We start from the raw sequence: 19,725 nt of genomic DNA, 5'->3' as shown, positions 1-19,725 counted from the left end.
CAGGAAGAGGAGAGGATACTTTACAGAATCTACAAACAAACACACACACACACACACACACACACACACACACACACTTACAGTCTCACAGAACTTGTTTTTTCTGTATAGGGATCTATCGAAGTCTAACTACACAGGAGAAAAATTTTCATTCAGCTGCATGTTTTTCATTTGATTGAAACTGGTTCACCAGAACAAACACTGAGGGAACAACATGGTTGTGTAAAGCAGCCAAGTAAAAAGAAAAAGACTGATTTCCTTCAAATCTTCTTCAGCCAAAACACTAAGGAGAACAGTCTCCTGTGTGTCACTGTATTTGTGTTTAGCAAGCAACATCTAGTTCGCTGTAGCGTCTAATGTCATGAACTCATCATGAAATCATACTGAAAGCCTTGTGAGATACGTGAGAGGCTGCAGGAGGGAGACAAAGAGTGCACTTAAGCTAAACCTGCTTTCAAACTCATCAAAGATATTCTGCATGATACCACACAGGAAGCTGATCTGGCTTGCAGCAGCTGAGGGTGATGTCTCACGAGTGCACACATGCAGGTCACCAGGTGCAGGAACCCAAGCATGCTGGCTGATATACTGCCATAAAAACAGGCGGACGTCAAAAGCTCAGCACATGATAACGATGCCTGGAACAGTTCTGCAGCTTGTGTTAATGTGCAGAATGTGCAGGAGAAGCTGGAGGAATGAGCTTGATAACTTAAAATTGCAGCACCAAAGCTGCCTAAATGTGACAGGAACTGCTTGGCTGTTGCCTTGGAAATAAATCATATTAAATATCTGCTAAAAGTCTGGATTGCGAATTTACTATTACTCTATACTTAACACTGCAGGTGGAGGCTGTGCTAATGCAAGTCATTTCCTACAAAGTCATATGCTTCTTTTTAAACTCTTCTCATGACATGTTACATAAATATGAGATCTACCAGGATATGAATGGAGCACCAGTGCAACTTTAATGTCAGTGTCTTTGGTTTTCTTGGGTTGTCTTGGGTGCACAGACTGTGGTTGCCCATAGCAGGTGCAGCAGAGCAACATAGAAAGGCCTTGGTGAAATCAGGTATAAATCATAGAGTGTGTCATTAATAAATGTTTTCTTAGCCGGTAATGTGGCTGATGTCACTGCAATGAAACAGCTGTGCCAGTCAAAGGAAAATGTAATGATAACAGCCCAACAAACTAGACATGGCACGATATCACTTTTTTATGTCCAATACCGATATCATAAATTTGGATATCTGCCGATACCGATATAAATCTGATATAGCGTATTTTATAATCAATAAAACGTTTTTTTTTTTAATATCTTGCTGCATTTTGTATATGTTTATACTCAAGTTTAAAAAAACTAAACTAAACTAAAGCTATTCTCTTATACCTGTATGCAAAAAATACACTGCACCCAAAATATTTCATAGTTCAGCAAAACTGATCAATCTAATAAACTTAAACCTACACCATCCTCCCTATTCTAGTATTTTAAACATAAAAATACTAGCATCTACCAGCATTGCTCCAATACTATTTCAGTTTGAAGTTTACTATATAAGACACACTGTGACATTATATCACAACAGGTTGCCTTTGCAGGAGTGATTTTTATAGCAGCCTGGCATCATTTTCAGGTGATTTAATGAAGGTCTATGCAATGGATGGCTGTGTGTAATGCTGCTGAAATCTGGTGTGGCCCTAGTCAAAATTTAGATGCGGTAGATTTATGCACGTCCTGCTGGCGTGACATTGCTGCGGAGATTCAATAAACTGAAGGATAAGCTTGCTTTGCTGTACAAAGCATCTGTGGAGTTTTAGAATCACTCATATTAATATAGATGTGGACAGATTTATTGACAATGACGCTTCAACTGCAGTACACATTAATTTTTAATGTCAAATTAAAGGGATACACTGGCAGGGGAATGATTCGTTAAAATATCTTCTTTGTATTTCGGGCACAGTTTTGTTGCTCGTCCAAGTTTTCATCTTATCTTTGTTCATCAACTTCTGAAGTACCAGCGGTGTGGCATTGCTCAAAAAAGCAGATATGATTTTTTTTTTCACAAGTCCCAATGCACATTGTTCATCAACATTTCTACAACTCACTTTGCTTTGCTGCTTCATCCACCTGTGAATCTTCAACCTGTTTGTGTCTCTCTTCACACCTGTGCACTCTGTGCCTGCTACCAAAATACCTCACAGATGGTTTAAGTAAACATCAGTGTCACGAAAATACCAAACTGTGCCACCACAAAACAAGCCCTTCAGATTTACTGAGGCTGTATTTATCCTCCTCTTACTGAACCTCCAAGTTTCCCAAGACAACTATATGGAAAATTAGCCCATATCCTCTCTGGGTCTGCTAATATATGGATGCAAAGTGACTCGTAAAATGCTGCCGGGAGTGTTATGATTAAGTCGGCTATGCTTTAATTAGGGCAAATCCCACTCAACCAACTGGAGTCAAATGGTCTATTACCATGGGATAGAGTGTGAGAGAAGTTCATTGCTTTCAGTTTGATAGCTACCTGATAGCCGCCGTTAAAGATGGTCGGTGTACTTGATCTGAACAAAAATAATACTTGTTTGAGTAAAGTCATGTGAAAAAGAACATTTTCACAGGACTCTACAGGGTCCTGAGAAGAATTAAGTACAAACTTCCAGGAATTAAGGAGGTAAGTAGCAGCTGTGGGCTGCCATTCAAATGCAATTGATTAATTGATCATCAGCCAGTGTGAGCACCTCTATAAAAGCTGAAGTTTTGGCAGTTTGTTGGTCTGGAGAATTCAGGTGTGTGGGTAACTGCAATGCAACAGTCTTCACAATGCCAGACCATGAAATGCTCAGAAAAACTGCAAAAAATCCAAGAGCTAAATCTCAGACTCTGAATGCCTCGAATGGCATATTAAATATTAAAATTCATATGGTACAATTAGAAAAAGAACAAGTATGACTTGTTTAGAAGACAGGGCATCTTCTGTCTCAAATGATACAAAGAAAAGTTGCTTCTGATCAAATCCCAAGACTTCTAGAATAATGTCTATTTGACAGACCAATGGGGTCCTAATGCACATCGGCAACCAAGTGTCGAGCACAGTGGCAGAGGGGTGACGACTTGGAATTGTTTTGCAGCCACAGTACAAATCCTGTTCAGTCTTCCCGTTACTTTGATTCACTTAACCTAACATTAGCAATCAGGATAATCGCTTGCACGGAGCTGATTATCAGCTTGCTAAGTTAAACCCATGGTTTCCACAAGGTTTGCACATTCAAATGAAAAGGGTGGTGATGGCAGCATTTCATCAATGGCAATTATGGATCAGTGTAGACTGACATTAGAGCGGCATATTTTACAAAGGAACATGAAACTATAGCATTAGGGGAAAAATGAATAGGTTAAAGACATAACACAGACTGAAAATAACATAGCTGCTTCAAACAAATCAACGGTGCGTGTGTGAGAAGAAAAGGACTGTACAGTAATTTAGTATTAAAAGTTTTGTGCGAGTGTGTGTGTGTTTCAAACACTTTAATCAGTGAAACTGGAAAAGAGCTGCTACATTAATACCAACTGTGTAAGTTAGGAGACTTATTGATATCATAACTCTTATCATTAAGAAATATATATACATATATTGAAAATGAGTATTTAATTAATGTTAGACAGTTTAAGTTTTTGTTGTTACTTAGCAACCTTAGTTGTGTTTAATCCAGTTAAGAATAAATATAAAAGCAGATTTCAATTGCAGCCTTAGTCTGCATATAGATTTGAAATAAAGTACAAACAGAGGTCCTAATGTAGGATAATATATTACTACTTATTTCATAAGAATACAATTTTTCCAACTGGAAAAATCAAAGTATAAAACAGCAAGATTTCAGATTGAAAGAGCTTCCTGCTATCCATGCAAACGCCCGGGAATGGTAATGCTTTTCTGGAGAACTGGAGGCTCAGTAGATGGTGATTTCATACCTGATGATCCCTGATCTGGAACCTGATTAGGGATCTGCTCTTGAGCAGGTTATGTTACCAGCATAACTTACCATGATGAGAGTTTTGTCTTTGTAGTACAGAAAACCCAGGGCCAGTCTGACATTACCTGGATATGAGAAAATACTGCTTCATAGTAGAGGTCATTGGATGTATGCAGTCATACATCCAACAGCTAAAGCTTGGCCCAAACTTGGTCATGCAGGAGAATGATTTTGAGCACAGCAGCAAATCTACAACAGAATGGGTGAAAAAGAAAAGAATCAAGGTGTTACAGTGACCCAGTCAAAGTCCAAACCTCAGCCCCACTGACATGCTGTGGCAGGCTTTCATAAAGACTAACCTCGTTTAAGGAAAAAATTCTCCACATCCATGAGCGAGACTGATAAAGTCACACAGAAAGTGTCTACTTCAAATTATTGATGGTAAAGGTGGTTCTACAAACTACTGAATCAGGGAGTGTACTCAAGTTTTCACAGGACTCTGCAGTCCTGTGAAAACTTTCTTTTTCACACGAATGTATAAGGACACTGAATATTTAGGCTCATGCTGCATTGCAGGATCAAACTTTCTGAATGTTGTTGACTTTCCTTAACTTTTTGGCTATATATCCCAATTTTAAAAATGCATTTAAAGTACCATTTCCTTGGGAGATTCTTTCCTTCAATATAAGTAATTCTCTGTCTCTCATGTTTTTCTTTTCTTTCTTTCTTTTTTCCATGTGTGTCTTACCGGCAGGCTTATTAAACCTGGAGCAGCTCCTCAGGCAGTTCCTCATCTCCAAGGAGACTCTGTCTGTGCGCATGCTTGATGACAGCCAGGACCCAACCCCACTCCTAAAGGAGATTCGAGATGACAAGACTGCCACCATAATAGTTGATGCCAATGCCACAATGTCACATATCATTTTGGAGCGGGTTAGTATGGGACACACGATAGCCGTGATCTGTATGCACTGATAACGCTCTCTTTATTTCGTGCCTGCGGTCTGGGATTAATACCACTCCACATCCATATAAATCTCAAAAAGTGAAAGCGAGGGAAGAACGCCAGTGGCAACAATTGTTCAAGGATAAAAGTAATTCTTTACAGTATTTGGAGAAAGTTGGAAAAGTTTTAAGTCGTTTAGTGTTGAATTGCAAGATGGATGATAAGAATTTGTGTTTAAGTGGGCACAGGTTTTCAAAGACAGGGTTATGCTCAAAATCAAAGCCTAAATTAAAAAGGAAATGAACGGAAGCGATATTGCCAAACAAGCATGTCCTTTCAAATTACTGTACATGAAGGAGTGCATAAAATCAAGTCGTATCCCAATGACTGAGTGTTGAGAAGTGAGATTTCACCAAATGTTTTGCAGGTTAGTTTAAGAACAGACTCATAAGACAAAGGCCTTTTGTCCACTTTCGTACCTTTCATACATTTTATTTAAAGTGACTTTTCTTTAAGTCAGTGTATCACATGAAGTGTATTGTCCCGTTTATTATCTACTGGTTCCTCCTCTTTTACATAAACAGAGAAAAAACAACTGACAACATCAGTGAGTGCAGTTTCTGTCAGAAGTATCTCAGTGTGACCTTTGCGTGGTTTCTTTGCTAATGGCACATACCAGTAATTAATGCTTTGGAACATTAATACGACCTTAGACACGTTTACTTTAATGTGCAGTGCTGTGAAAAAAGTATTTTCTCCCTTTCTGATTCCTTTCCTTTCTTTTTTCTTTTTTGCATATTTGTCACACTTAGATGTTTCAGATGTTTTCAAATATTTTGCTTTTACATTTTGCAAAGATAACCTGAGTAAATGCAAAATCCTGTTTCTTAGTGATGATTTCATTTATTAAGCCAAAAAGTCTGTCCAAACCTACATGGCCTTGTGTAAAAACAATTTTGCTCCTTTAACCTAATATTTAGCTGTGGCAGCAAGAACTGCAGTCGAGCATTTGTAATAAGTGGCGATGAGTCTTTGACATCACTGTGGAGGAATTTTGACCGGCCTGTGTAAGGTCACGCCGAACCATCTTAATCTGATTTAAGTCTGGATTTTGACTAGGCCACTCCAAAATGTTATTTAATTTTGTTTTATTTTATTTTATTTTGTTTTAGCCATTCAAGTGACATTTAGCTTCACAAACCCCTTCAGGCTTTCCTGGTGCAGAGCAGAATTCATGGTTCCATCAATTACAGCAATAATTGACCAACACATTACCTCCACCATGTTTGAGTGTTGGTGTGATGTTCTTTTTATGACATGCTGTCTTAGTGTTAAGCCAGATGTAACAGGACCTTCCAAAAATGTTCAGCTTTTGTCTCATCAGTCCAGTATATTCACCAGATGGTGGATCCTCAAAACAAGCCTTTGTGTTCATTTCAGTCAGCAGTTTTCCCCCCGGAGCTCTGCTACAGATGCTGTTTGTGCGCTTCTTATTGTTGAATCCCGAATTCTAATCTTAATTGAGGCAAGTGATATTTTTCTGGGTTCTTTTGTGACCTCCTGCGTGAGTCGTTGAGGCACATTTGGGGTAATTTTGGTAGGCCAGGCACTCCTGGCCTCCTCTGAAGGTTTTCTCAATTTGTGAGCAGTGGGTCTTGCCGTGGTTCTCTGGAGTCCCAGATCCATAGAAATGGCTTTGTTGCCCTGTTCCAGACTGACAGATGTCAGTGACATTGTTTTGTGAATTGCATTTGTTGATTTTTGAGATCTTTTAGCCTACTTCACGTTCTCAGACAGGTTCTATTTACGTGATTTCTTGATTTAGGAAGGGTAGTGGTAATCAGGGCTTGGTCGTGGCCAGTGAAAGTCAAATCAACTAAAAATGTGGTTAATGACAGTTAATTCATGTCTGGGGAGGGCAATCACTTTTTCAACCTGGGCCTAGTTGGTTTGGTTATTTTTATCCCTTAATAAAGAAAATCATAATTTAAAAACTGCGTTTTGTATTTAATCTGGTTATTTTTGTCTAATTTGGTATATTTTGGTAAATATGCCAAAAGAAAGAAAAATCTGTTTTTACAGCAATGTAATACTTCTACTGATACAGCTCCTCCTGTTTGGACATTTATGTTGTAAAAAGTAATAATGGGATCGGTGCAGGTTGGAGCTGAAGAAGCGAGTGTGTGTGGCAGCAGCATATGGTCTCTTAGTAATTAATACACACCTCATTATTTCTTGAAGACAATAGATGGATAGCTAGAGTGGAAGTGACAATGAGTGGGGGCAGAAGAGGGTTGGGAGAGGGATGGAGAAGAAGATGATTCTCTTGTTTTTTCATTATTCTAATATTTCCCTCTTATTTATACATATATATATACATATATATATATACACACACACATATATGTCACAGTAGTTTTCAGTCTAAGTAAAGTTTTCAGGTTGTCTTTCAGTGGTCATCTAGTCACCATAGCAACCGTCGACCACAGAGCAGCAGGAGTCCACACTGGACTGTCTCTTTCTCTCTGTGTGTTCTCCATCTGTCTCTTCAGTTTGAATATGGAGTTGGTCTTTCTTCTCACCACTCTCTGTTCCCTCTGTGTTTTCTCTGCACCCAAATGCAGTGAAGATGATTTCACTTTATTTCTTCACACCACCCTCGCCATGTGGTCTTGTACATCCATCTCCCTGGCTCTCGCATAGCCCGTCTTCTTTCTGTGTCACACTGTCTGTCTCTGCCTGTTAAAAGACAGTCCTGTGGCAGGGTGGTAGAAAGTTGGCAATCAAACCTCATATGAAGTGCGCGGTTGCCAAACATATCAAAGCTTTGCACTGGAATATTCACGAGTCTCAGATAATCATAAGAGCGCCAAGCTTGTCTAAAGGGACAGAAATGGCCTTTGTCATGCAAGACATTGCCCCTTATTAGTTTGTTTACATCTTACTTCAAACCGTCTTCAGGCAAAGGTCTCACTCTCTGAGGTTTTAGCATTCAGACGGGTTTAGGTCAGCATTTTGTGTGTAATCTCGTTTAGTCAGGCCTCCCAATTCTGTGCACAGCTGTTTATTACAAGGCTTTGTCCAGTATATATGGTGCAGTGCAAACTCTGTGCACTCTGACCAAAAGCTGTGGTTGAACAACCACAAGATCAAAAGTAAAAGAAAAACCCAAAACAAAACGCAAGAAGGCTTATTTCAAAAGTAGCAAAAGAGACCAAAGGGATTTTTCATCAGCCGTTAGCTATGGCGGTGTTGTGCATCCTGAATAAAGTGTGGGTAGCAAACAAAGCGTTTTAGGTCATAATGTCATTTTCTGTTTGGTGCTATTAAAGGCAGAGGTCACCCACAGAAAAGAGGCAGTGGCTTGAAATATTCTGGTTTTTTAATGTATTTTCTGCAAAGAGAGAACATTTCAGCTGCCTTGTACCATTAGCTACCCTTACCTGCCGTGTAACCCCAGGGCAGACCTTAACAAACAACCCCCCTGAAGCATGTAATTTACTGTGCATAGAGAAGCTCGGGGTACTTTTAGATTAATAGCGTTTGCAAAAGCACAAGCTGTACAAAAACATCTTGAGCAGTCATTTGGAGTTTAATAATAAAAAGGCTTTTTTTTTGCTGTAATAATTAGCACCTTTCATGTTTTTAGTAATTTATTATTTACTATAGTTTGAACACCTGATATTCACACTCAGCACACACGGGTAACATTTTGTTTGGCTCACAGGTAAATATCTGTTATTAAAGTCTTTCTGATGATGCACGCTTAGAATAATTTCAGTGTGGAAACTATATGGATATTATTCTCATTTTCATTCGGATCAAACATCTGTTTCATCATAAGATAAAAGAGATAACTGATAACAAGTTTGATTTAATGTGACCTGTTCCTCTAAGAGAATCCAAACCACGAGAACATGATGCCCCCCCACAGCACAGCACAACAGAGACATCAGGTCTCCTCACTGTGGGACTTTTTAAAAACATTTTTGTTTGTCAACCACTTGATATTTACAGGTTTATGGGTTTTAATTGGTTTTAATGATAATGTGCGTTGCGGCACTAAAATCTGTTCCTCCATGATTTTCCTTTCTGATGGCTTTAATGAAATGAAACCAAGAGAAGTTCACCCTGTCCTTCACAACTGCTCCTCACTCTGACTTGATTTAATCAAATTGTAAGACAGAGTGTCGAGCGGCATACTAATGCTCCTCAGAAATTAACTGCTCTATTGAGAACCTTTGTCAGATAAGAATATGCCCGGTGTTATCGAGATGTGCATTTGATCTGTCTGCTCACACCAGAGTTCGAGTTACACTGCATCACTGACCTCTCTACCCTGTTTTATCACTATCCCTGCTTTTTGTTTTGTTTTCCCACCTCTTTGTGTTTCTTTGACCTCAAACTTAATATCATTTTGTTCAATAACCACTCCTCAAAAACATGTTTTTCTGCTTTATGTGCCTTGCCTTTTCTTACATTTTCTTTAATCTTTCATCTGTCGCCCTTCCTGTCTTTTTTTTTTTCTCTGCAGGCATCAGAGCTGGGAATGCTGTCAGTCTACTACACTTACATCTTCACCTCTCTGGTAAGAAGACGGAAAATGGCGTGGGCATAACATGTTGATTTCGAGCGCTGTATTAAAATAGTACTTTAATTGATGCTCCCGTCTTGAATGAGTGATTGAATGGATAGAGCTCTGACAGAGAAATTGTAGAGCTTCATTTAATCAGGGCTTTACAGCCAGTTTTTTTTTCTGCTCGTTTAATGTGACTGCAAATTGGAGACCGAGTACAGTTGCTATTCTGGCCTCACTCACTGGGTGAAGTGCACTTCTGGACCAAACAAATAAATATTACTAATTATTATAAGTCATACTGCTGCAACTGCTGGTGTTGTTTGTGCTGCCATTTGTCTTGTAATTATAATTGTAGAAAGCCAGACGTGACCTGTTGAATGAATGATGAAGTCATCATCATTAGAGTCTTTCTTTGTTTTTTTCTGATCAGTCTTGCTGTGATTCATCCATCCTTCCCTCCATTTGGCATTTTTGGGGGGCAAAATCTGGGGTCTCTCTCTCGACAAGTCATCAGTCTATCACATGGGTTGTCTTGCTGCTTTTAAAGCTGAACTTACGTTTTTCCACATGGATTTAATCCCATTGCATTACATACTGTGAAGTGCACAGTTGCTTACTTTGATTATTGTGTTACTTCATTACTAGGTGTTGTATACTGTTTACGGTGACACTGCCTTTAAAAGAGGTGACAGCAGCAAACAGAGAAAGAGCTGAGGAGGCAGCTAAAGTAAAGGCTTCCTCACAAAGATGCTTTCGAAGCAGTAACAGGCCAACGGCTGAATCATTATCACTGAAATGTCTAAGAGGCATTTCTTAAATATTTAATGTCCACTGGGCATGCTTAAAAACAAGCTTTTGCATGTTTTGTTACATGTGCTAAAAATGAAAAGGAAGTGACTTCAAATCTGAGCGTGATGGCGTTTGGTCACATAAAGGTTAAGGGATCCGTGAAAGTTATAGGACAATCGTAACGAAAGTGGCTTGGAGAAAATTTGATGCTACAGTAAACTTAGAAGATAGCTGCTCCCTAATAGAAATTAATGAGGTTCAAAACACTTTGCTCTAATAGTGCTGTAGAGATTATTCATATCAAGCTGATTTATGACTCATTAGGAGTGGGCTGCTGCCATCTTCATGTTTTCCTCCACAGTCTTTGACATAGTCACTTCTCTTATTGTAGCTCTCCTTTCTCTTCTCTCTTTGTTCAGCCTGCTTGTTTTTCTCTTGCCTCCACACCTCAATAAGATCATTGTCATCTGTTTCTTCCTTTGTTGCGATCCACTTGCAGACTAGCAGGTCTGCTGAAGAGTGTAACAAAGCACAGATTCATGGCAGATACAAGATGATGACCACAACCACCCTCTTACTACCATTACCAGCATTTTCTTTAAAAAAAAAAAAAAGAAAAGAAAAGAAGAAGAAGCAGCTATTGCTTAGTGACAGCATTGTTAATAGTTTCAGTTAGCATCATTAAAATGGTCAGCATCGTGCCCCTGGTGTCATAAAATGGGGCGTGTGGAAAACAGAGAGTGCAGGACTCAGCAGACACAACATAACTTAAAATCATTGCTTTTATCGTGCAGGCAAAAGAGTAACAGAAGCAGAATAGTAACAAACTAACTAACCAGAGTACCATAAACTATACACACCACGATGGAGGATGTGACACAATACAGAGAGAGGAGATTGGGGTAGAGTGGAAACGCCTGGGAACGCATCTGAATAGAATCTACCTGAAATGACACAGGAACCAGAACTGACACTTGACAGATGCAAGATAGGACTATCAAAATAAAACACTAAGTAACACCCAGGCTAAGACATGTGAATTTGACAAGATAGAGAACACAGACGGCCATGTAGACAGAATGCAGACAGACCAAAAAAGACGCAGGACATCACTGGGACCAAAGGTAAACAAACAATGAAACGAGACTAGGACAGACTGGAAATGAAAGCAGAACTAAAAATAAAACAAAAAAAGTAAAACTAGAAAATAAAATACTCGAGAATTAGAACATAAATGATCTTATACCTTTAATGAAATAAATAACAAGTCCAGAAAAGATCTCGAAATACTGGGTTAAGGACCCAGGACCACGATACCTGTCAGGCTGAGATGTGATGCTGAAGCTGTAAGTGGAGAAAATAGAAGGACGTTTGTGTCCTTAGATGTTGTAATAAGTGATTCATCCTATTTATTGTGCTCTTAATGGCCGTGCCGATTGCGCATTATGTTCGTCACACACACACATACAAATAAAACAACACAAAAGAGGACGAGAACAACTTCCATTATGTTCCATCGCACTTCAGTTCTTTGTGCCTGTTTTCCAATCTCACTGTGATAGTACATTTCTAAAATAGCAATAATACGCTCAATGCTTGTGTTTTTTTCATGTACTTTTTGAAGTATGCTGCCATTTCACGAAGCCGACCTGTGGGGACGTGGGAATGAAAAGGTTTATTTACACATCACGGTCAAAGTCATTTCCATTTAAGTCCAACAGTATTAATTATTTATGTTTATAGTCTCAGATCACAGCAGCAGGCTCTCGTAGCTCGCTTGATTTATTTAATTTTTTTTAAATACTATGAACTCAGGTAGATGAAGACACCAGCAGCTTTTTCATTCTGCCTTCTCATTTTAAATTGTTTTGTCACCAGCATGTTTTTATCACACATATCTAGTCTGCAATAAATAATAAAATGTAATATTGGGTTAACAGTCTGCTACTAAAAAATGAAAACAAAATTATTAGGAAAAGACACAAAACATCTCTGTAGCTTACACACACTGACCTGCAAGATAAGTTTGATAGGTGCATAATTGTTCATATTATTATTATTATATTCATTCATCCACTTCATTAGGTACACCTTTCTACTACCGAGTCTGACCCCATTTGTACTTTAAAAGTGCATTAATTCTTTAGGGGTAGATGCAGCAAGGTGCTGGAATTCACTCAATGCAGGTGTACCTAACAAAGTGGCTGGTGAGTAAATTTTCATATATTTCAATATGAGACTTATAAAAGAATAGACTGAGAAAATAGGTCATACTTTTTTCACTGATATTTGAGGAAAGGTGCATCAGTGTTATCCATCTTAATTCCTGCCTTGTTTCACTCTGGATTCTTTAAGTCTGCAGAATCTGCCGAACACATCCTTGATCCTTTCATAGCAATCACAATATCGCCAAGGCCTTGTGGTTTCTGTGAGTTTCCTCTCACTGTCAGCTAAGTAAATACATTAAGTCCACATTGACGAAGCAAGAATGTGATTGGTTTCAGCAGGAAGAACGTCTCAAAAAAGTCTCACAGGAATAAAATCGCTACTTTAACAACTTTCTGGTTAAATTCAGAGTAAAACATAATGCAGAGAAGTGTATCCAGGCAAGCATGTAATTGACACTGTATTTCAGATCCTTTGATTTTACTCCAAAAGACAGTCATGTGATCATTTGGTTAGATTGTCCATCCCTAGTTGGCACATGAAACCCCAAATGGAGCTGTAAACGATAAGTGTTTTTCATTTATAACTTGTTTAATTTATTAAAAGTGAAATAACTTCTAAATATGTATTTTGGTGATAGCTCTTAAACCACAGGCACATGTGAAGCAAGACAGATGATAAAGATAATTGTGGTAGAGTCAGTAATATTTGGTTTGTATGTACAGGTGGTATGTTCATGGGTGTGAGAATGCACAGCGTATATGTGTGTACTCCCCTAATTATCTAAAAATAATATCCAAACATCATCTGTATCACTTTTGTTAACCCTCAGCTGTAAAAAGCTGATGGGGTATTTCTAAATTGAGACCATTTGTGCATCTTCTAAAAATCTCAAATGATTTGAAATCTCAGTGATCTCGACCTCAAGGTTATGGTCGCAGGTCAGGTTTTTTTTGAAAATCTAGTAAATGAAATAACTCAAGAAGGAAGTCAGCTAGGACTTTAACAGTCATACCATAGGTGCATTTACTAAAAATTTTGGACAAGTTTGAATCCCGGTGGCCTTGACCTCGAGGTCAGAGGTCAACTTGTGATGATTACATTCATTTTTAATCAAACATAAGCTGATGGCAGTTTTTATGAAGTGACAAACTGACTGCATGTGTTTGATATGCTGCACTGGCAGCTTTATGTTTTTGAACTCTTCATCCATCCTGTTCCCTTGAACACCTCAAGGGAATTTATTTATCAAATTTGGTAAAAACATTCACTCAAGCCTCAAAGACCAAGGTCACAAATCATATTTTTGGCGATAACTCAAGAACTTAATTATGACAATATTACACACAGATGTAAAATATGATAAAGCGATAAAGCAATGACATTTTATCTCCAAACGCTCAAAAGTCATCAACTGAGGCCTCATAATACTGGCAGAGGCATACAACCATGAGTGAATTAGCAACAGCTTTTTATGGTGATGGCCTTAGATTCTGGTGATCTTTAGTTATCCTGTGCAGGCAGATCGTTTCACCCACTGATGATACTTGAAATTATGCAAAAACGAAAGCAAAGTTCAAATGTGTCGCTAACCTAGAACGTAATCTAAAACTGTGTGTCTCGAATGGGAACATTTAATATGTCTTTTGATCAAAAGAACATCTAATCTGTCTAAATTGCTGTCAAGAGTTTTCAGTTTGGTTATGCGCATAATTGCACGGTGGAGCAAGTGAAAGTTAATCAGAGGGCTTGCAGTTTCGTGTCAAGTGAAAAGCAGTTGCTGAGGGTAATGCTGATTGGGAATTAGCTTCTACAAGGGTGCATGATGTGGTGGCCTCGCTGATCACACAACTTTGCGTATTAGTATTTTAAAGAGGGCTTATGTTCTGATAAATAAATCTGCATTGCTAGATGTTTTTGCCAAAAAAAAGTAAATCCTGGTTAATTGAGGTAACCTGCTGTATTAAGTCACTGCCCACTTGTCTAGACAACAGAGGCAGTGCTGAAACTAGATGGTAACAAGCAAATGAGTTTGGAGGGTCGCTATATAAATATTGTAATAACATGACACGTTAACTGGCTAATGGACTCTGAGCTGAACATCGAGTTGGGCATTTTTTAAATAGCCTCCCCCTTTCCTCCTCTCACATGGCCAGGTGGAACTCTCTGCTAGTATAATAAACTATATGACTCAAGCACATTATTGTTACTGTGTTAAAATGTGCTTACCCTGAAGGATCTTTCTAAAGGTTTTTTTTTTTGATTTATCATGCACCTTATGCAGTAAATACATTAACATGCTGGCACAATCATCTCAAATACATAACATACAATTAAGGGCTCTGAAGTTCCAGCCAGAGTTCCTCCTCATTACCACCACCCAGCCTCCACAGTGCACCTCTTAGGTGTTTCAGGCATGTCTATCTGGGAGCAGGCCCAGAAGGCAGACCCAAAATACATTGGGGAAGTCTTTTGGCTGGCTTCAGAATGGCTTGGATAAGCAGCAGAGTGATGGATGGATGGGTACCTAATACCATTCTTCTCCCTAAGTTTCTAAACCAACATAAAAAAAAAAACAGATGAAAAAGACGAGCAAATGTCCCCAGTCCTGTCTGTTTCACAAACTGATGCATGTTGCAGAGGGATGATTCTGTTTAGAACGAGGCAGGATTCATTTAGAAGTCATATTTATAGAAGATACCAGAATGAAACACTCTGTACTTAAATTCAAACATTCATCATTACCTCCACAAAGAGGATCACATGATGGGTTTTGGTTTGCATGTCTGTCCATTAGCAGGAGCTCGGCCAACCTTAGAAGTGACGTAAAGAAGTTATTCTTTTCCACAGTGAGATTGGCAAATCTGACATTTTTTGCTATATCTTTGTGAATTCTGGGATTCGTTTATATGCATGCTGTAAAGGAATTATCTTGAGCTCTGTTTGAGGTACTGAATGCAGTCTTGGTCTGCTCTTGTTATTACAATTGATTGTAAATGTATGGATTTCTAAAGAAGGCCATGCAAGATTAATTATACATGTTTTAACAATGTTTAATACAATTACTAACAATAAATGCCATTGTAGTTGTTAATTGTTTAAATTATTGCTCTGGAACTCCACAGTTCCCTTACAAATTGGTTAGTCCGATAAATCGGAGTCATTCTTAAATTTCCCATTCATTTGGCGTCTGCTCTCTCCCTCTCCTCTTTCTTTCCATTCAGCTCCTTTTGTCTCTTTATTTTGTCCAACCATTCCCTGCTTCTGTCTTCCTCCTCTGCTGACAGTTCATTTGTATCTGGTCCTGACATCCCTGACTAACGACCTGCCAGACTGCTCCCCTGCCTAATCTGTTTTCCCTGAATCATCATCTCAAGACGCTCATCAACGTCTTCACGCAGCTACCCATCACAAGGGGAGGGTTTGTCATGCCTACTTAAGGATTTGACTGTCTTCACTCTTTGTTTTGACTTTGTTTGGTTTATTCTGTTTCGAGCTGAGGTTATTAATCTAGAGTGAGAAATTAGGGAAGGAAGAAGTGGTACAGATGCTCCTTTCCCCCCCTTATCATCATCATCAAGTAGAATTATTGTACTGCATTCTGGTGAACGCAGCCTGATGTTTCCAGCTATGCAATGTACAATTCAAATGCATCAAAGCAACATGAGTTGTTTCCATCGTGCTTCTCAGCTATTGCTCTTTGTTTGCTAGTCTGCATTACTTATAAATGGCAACAGTCCATGTGCCTGTAAGTTCTATTTGGAGATTAGAAATGTGAAAGAGTGGCCATTCATTGACTATTCATTAGCGCTAATGATATTCGCAGGATGCTGCCTGATGTACGAGGGTTTTTTTTCTTCTTCTTTGTTCATCTTTGTCTCTTTGTTAAAAGCCATAACAATTTAGATATTACCACCTCGAAATAGCTTCTGAAACATGCTGCTCACTGCATTAATGTTGCTCTGTGATTTCAGAGACTCTGGTCCTGGATAATGTAGTGTTTAATCTAGGAACACAAATTCCCTTTAGTTGATGGTGAATTAGACACACAGGTGATGAGGTGGAAAAGGCACATGGGCATCACTCAGAGTGTATCAAAAATTGTTTCTTTTACTTTACGTGATAAAGCTCTCCGTGCCAGTTTATTTTCCACACTCCCCCATTAAGTCCACTTAATACCAGCTGTTAATATCCTGAGCCTTAATTGTCAGATCTAATAGAAATCTTGGCCCTTGGGTCACAGTGAGTGGAGAGATTAAAAGAAAAACATGATTCATGGAAAGGGTGGGAAACCGTAGAGCTCCGCGGGGCTTTCACGGCTTCTCTCTGTGAAAAAGACAACTTTGTGGTTCATGGATCGCGAGTGGCCGGCATCATGCAGCTCCTTCAGCTTGCACGTAATGGAGCACGCACGCACACAGCTCATGCACGTGCACATTACAATCTGATCGGTGCATGCACGCAGACGGTCAAAACAACCAAGAAGTGCACGAATCCACTTAGGCGCACACATTTGCCGACACACACACACGTAGCCCGCAGCCCCAGCCCCGCTCCATGGCTTCCATCTGGGTGATTTGTGTTTCGCGATCCAGGCTACTCTGCACGATTGAATAAATCACATCAGGTTGGGAATGACTCATCACATGTTGACGGGACGCCTAATGTCATTTGAAGGTTAGGTGAGCACGAGATTGGGCCTAGCAGCGCCTCCTCTGACACACTTTCACGTTGCAATGTTGTTTTGGGTCTTGATGCAAGCGTGCTGGCTCTCTCTATCTGTCTTTTTTCTTTGTTACACACACACACACTCACACACACACTCTCATCCACGCAAAACAATCCAAAAACACACTTTGACACACTGTGCCGGCTGACATATTATCCTTCTGTGCAAAACGGGGGCCATCAGTTCAACCCCCCACCCCACCCCCTACATATACCCCCTCCGCCTGTTTGTTTTGTTCTTCATGTTCCATTTCCCCTCCGCATACCCGTGATCCCTCTTGTCACTGTAGTCATTGTCATGCATCCATGCCTGAAAAGCTGCCAACGCACTTCCTGCCTGTCACACACGCACACACAAGCGCACAGTTGCACGCACATGAATGATAAAACTCAAATAAATAAACTCATGAACACGCTCACCCGCCCGACATCCCCGTCCCTCATACATACATACAGCTGTAACATCTTGGCCTGCTTATCTACCTGCCTGTCTGTCTGCCTCGAGGAAGTAAGATGTGTAATTTCTGTCTTGTGGCGTTTCTGTCATAAACCAACAGCAGTGATAAAACAAACTGGCTGCGTTTCCACACTCGGATCCAATACAGGCAAATACACTTACAGCAATCCAAAGCTTTCCTTCCCATTCTCCATCCATATGTGTTAAAGAGCTAATTGTCAGGTTTGTATGGAAGGGTGATGATGGGTGTGAGGTTTTACTTCTGAGGCATGGCCGATGCTGTTATTCACTAGTTAATCCCTTTTCTTACCCAGACACTGACGTGCTCTCTGCCATTTGTTCTTGGCCAGTTGGGGTTCTGGGCTCGACATGCTCCATGCCTCTAATTATTCCTCCCAATGCTGTCAAACGATAAAATGCTCCGTGACTGAATGTGCCACTAAAGCGCAGATGAAATGTAACGCCCGCCTTCCCAGCTGCGCAAACATAATTTTGTAAATTTCCCTTTCTTATTCCAAATATCGTCTGCTTTTTGTGCAGTTCGCTTGAACAAATAGTGATAGATAATAGTTGCCGTCTGTCCGTATAATTTCACCTCTTTTCTTTCTGCCAAAAACACGCATCCTGCATCCTTTCTCTCTCTCGCTCTGTGTCTTTCCCTCTGAGTGTCTCTCGCTGTGTCCTGCTCTCAGGGCGTGTCTGGCCTTGATAACAAACAAAAAAATATTGTCTAGGTAATACAGAATTCAATTTCACAAGTTTATTGTTCTGTTTAAATTTCTTGTCCCATATCTGTGAGTGTGAATGAATGGAGGAAGCAATACTATAAAAAAATAAATAAATAAATAAAACACTTCACATCAACCTCACCCTCCATCTCCTGTGTGCACCGTGGTACAGAAGATTTATAAACCCAAAATAGGTCTTGTCAGTCAAACTGCTTTAGAGAGCAGCCACTGTGACTGTGAAAATGATTGGGATTTAATTAATTCCCCTCCACGGCTTATGTAAAGTTCATATTTTCCTGTTTAGACACAGAGTTTGAGAATCAATCAGCTGAGTAATAGAAAAGGTAATAGGCTACGTGGACGGTGACAACAGAGAGCGGCAACCAGCCAGAATATAAACTATGTCATTATTATGTCAAAAACAAGTATGTGTCACCAAATATTGTTGACCTGCTACTTGTTTGCAATGCAAAGATGACATCTAAACTTTGCTTACAATTGCATTTATTGACTTAGTGCTGGAGGGGGTAGCATAAATACTCTCCATAAACAAATGTAATCCCCGGACTGAAGGGGGAATTGTTTAGTGGCTGTAACTGATGCACTCCTAACGTAGACATTCATCCTAATGTTTATAAATTGCCCATTTTATAATGTTCCCGGGATCGGGTTGACCTCGTGAAGGTGGAAAGGTGGTATTGTTTGTTTCTTAGCTAGTTTGGTTTCAGATGTAAGCTTACTGGGAGAATATACATCAGACTGTAGGACAGAGATTGATTTGCAGTTATGTGCATATGTTTTTGGACACCACCACAGTGGATTTTAATCAAGTGCAGACTTTTAGCTTTAATTCAAGTGATTCAACAAAAGAACTGTTTAAAGAATATTTAACAATTATAAACATTTTTATACACAGTCCACTATTTTCAGAGGCTAAAAAATAAACAGAAAATGACTAGAAAGGAGTTATAATACTGAAAATAGGATCTGGAATTGATTCCAGATATTGAACTTTTATTTGTTGACTTCTATTTGGTAAAAAAAAATCAGTTAAGACCAAGGTGGCAGGGGTGTCACTGTCCAACTCTGGACTGGCTGATGTGGTAAACAGGGTCGTCTATGAATTGGAAGGTCAGTCCTTGGCTCCTGCTTAGTATCTTTAGAAGTGGGCAACCCATTGGATTGTGAATGTTGGGTAAAAGTGCTTAGATACAGCATGCGTGTGATATGGAGAATGAGACTTGTAGTCGAAAGCACTGCGAGTGCTCTGAGTAAAAGGCACCTTATAAGTAGCAGTCAATCATTTTACCATTTAGAATCAAGAGAGGCCTTCAGGAAACACAGAGGGTTTACA

General features: G+C 39.4%; 1 protein-coding gene across 3 annotated transcripts in view; it reads left to right on the top strand.

Annotated features, from left to right (window-relative positions):
- Positions 1-19,725, top strand: part of grik4 (glutamate receptor, ionotropic, kainate 4) — a 342,449-nt gene that overhangs the window by 238,441 nt on the left and 84,283 nt on the right. For all 3 annotated transcript variants that reach the window (XM_063492892.1, XM_063492889.1, XM_063492891.1), the window contains 2 exons: positions 4,733-4,911; positions 9,459-9,512. In XM_063492892.1, coding sequence (XP_063348962.1) covers positions 4,733-4,911; positions 9,459-9,512 — 233 coding nt within the window. The remainder of the gene's footprint in view (positions 1-4,732; positions 4,912-9,458; positions 9,513-19,725) is intronic.

The sequence above is a fragment of the Pelmatolapia mariae genome, linkage group LG14 (genome assembly GCF_036321145.2).
Source record: "Pelmatolapia mariae isolate MD_Pm_ZW linkage group LG14, Pm_UMD_F_2, whole genome shotgun sequence".
In the NCBI taxonomy this organism is placed as follows: Eukaryota; Metazoa; Chordata; class Actinopteri; order Cichliformes; family Cichlidae; genus Pelmatolapia; species Pelmatolapia mariae.
Note: the sequence above shows the minus strand (reverse complement) of the source record. Positions and strands in the feature narration are given on the sequence as shown.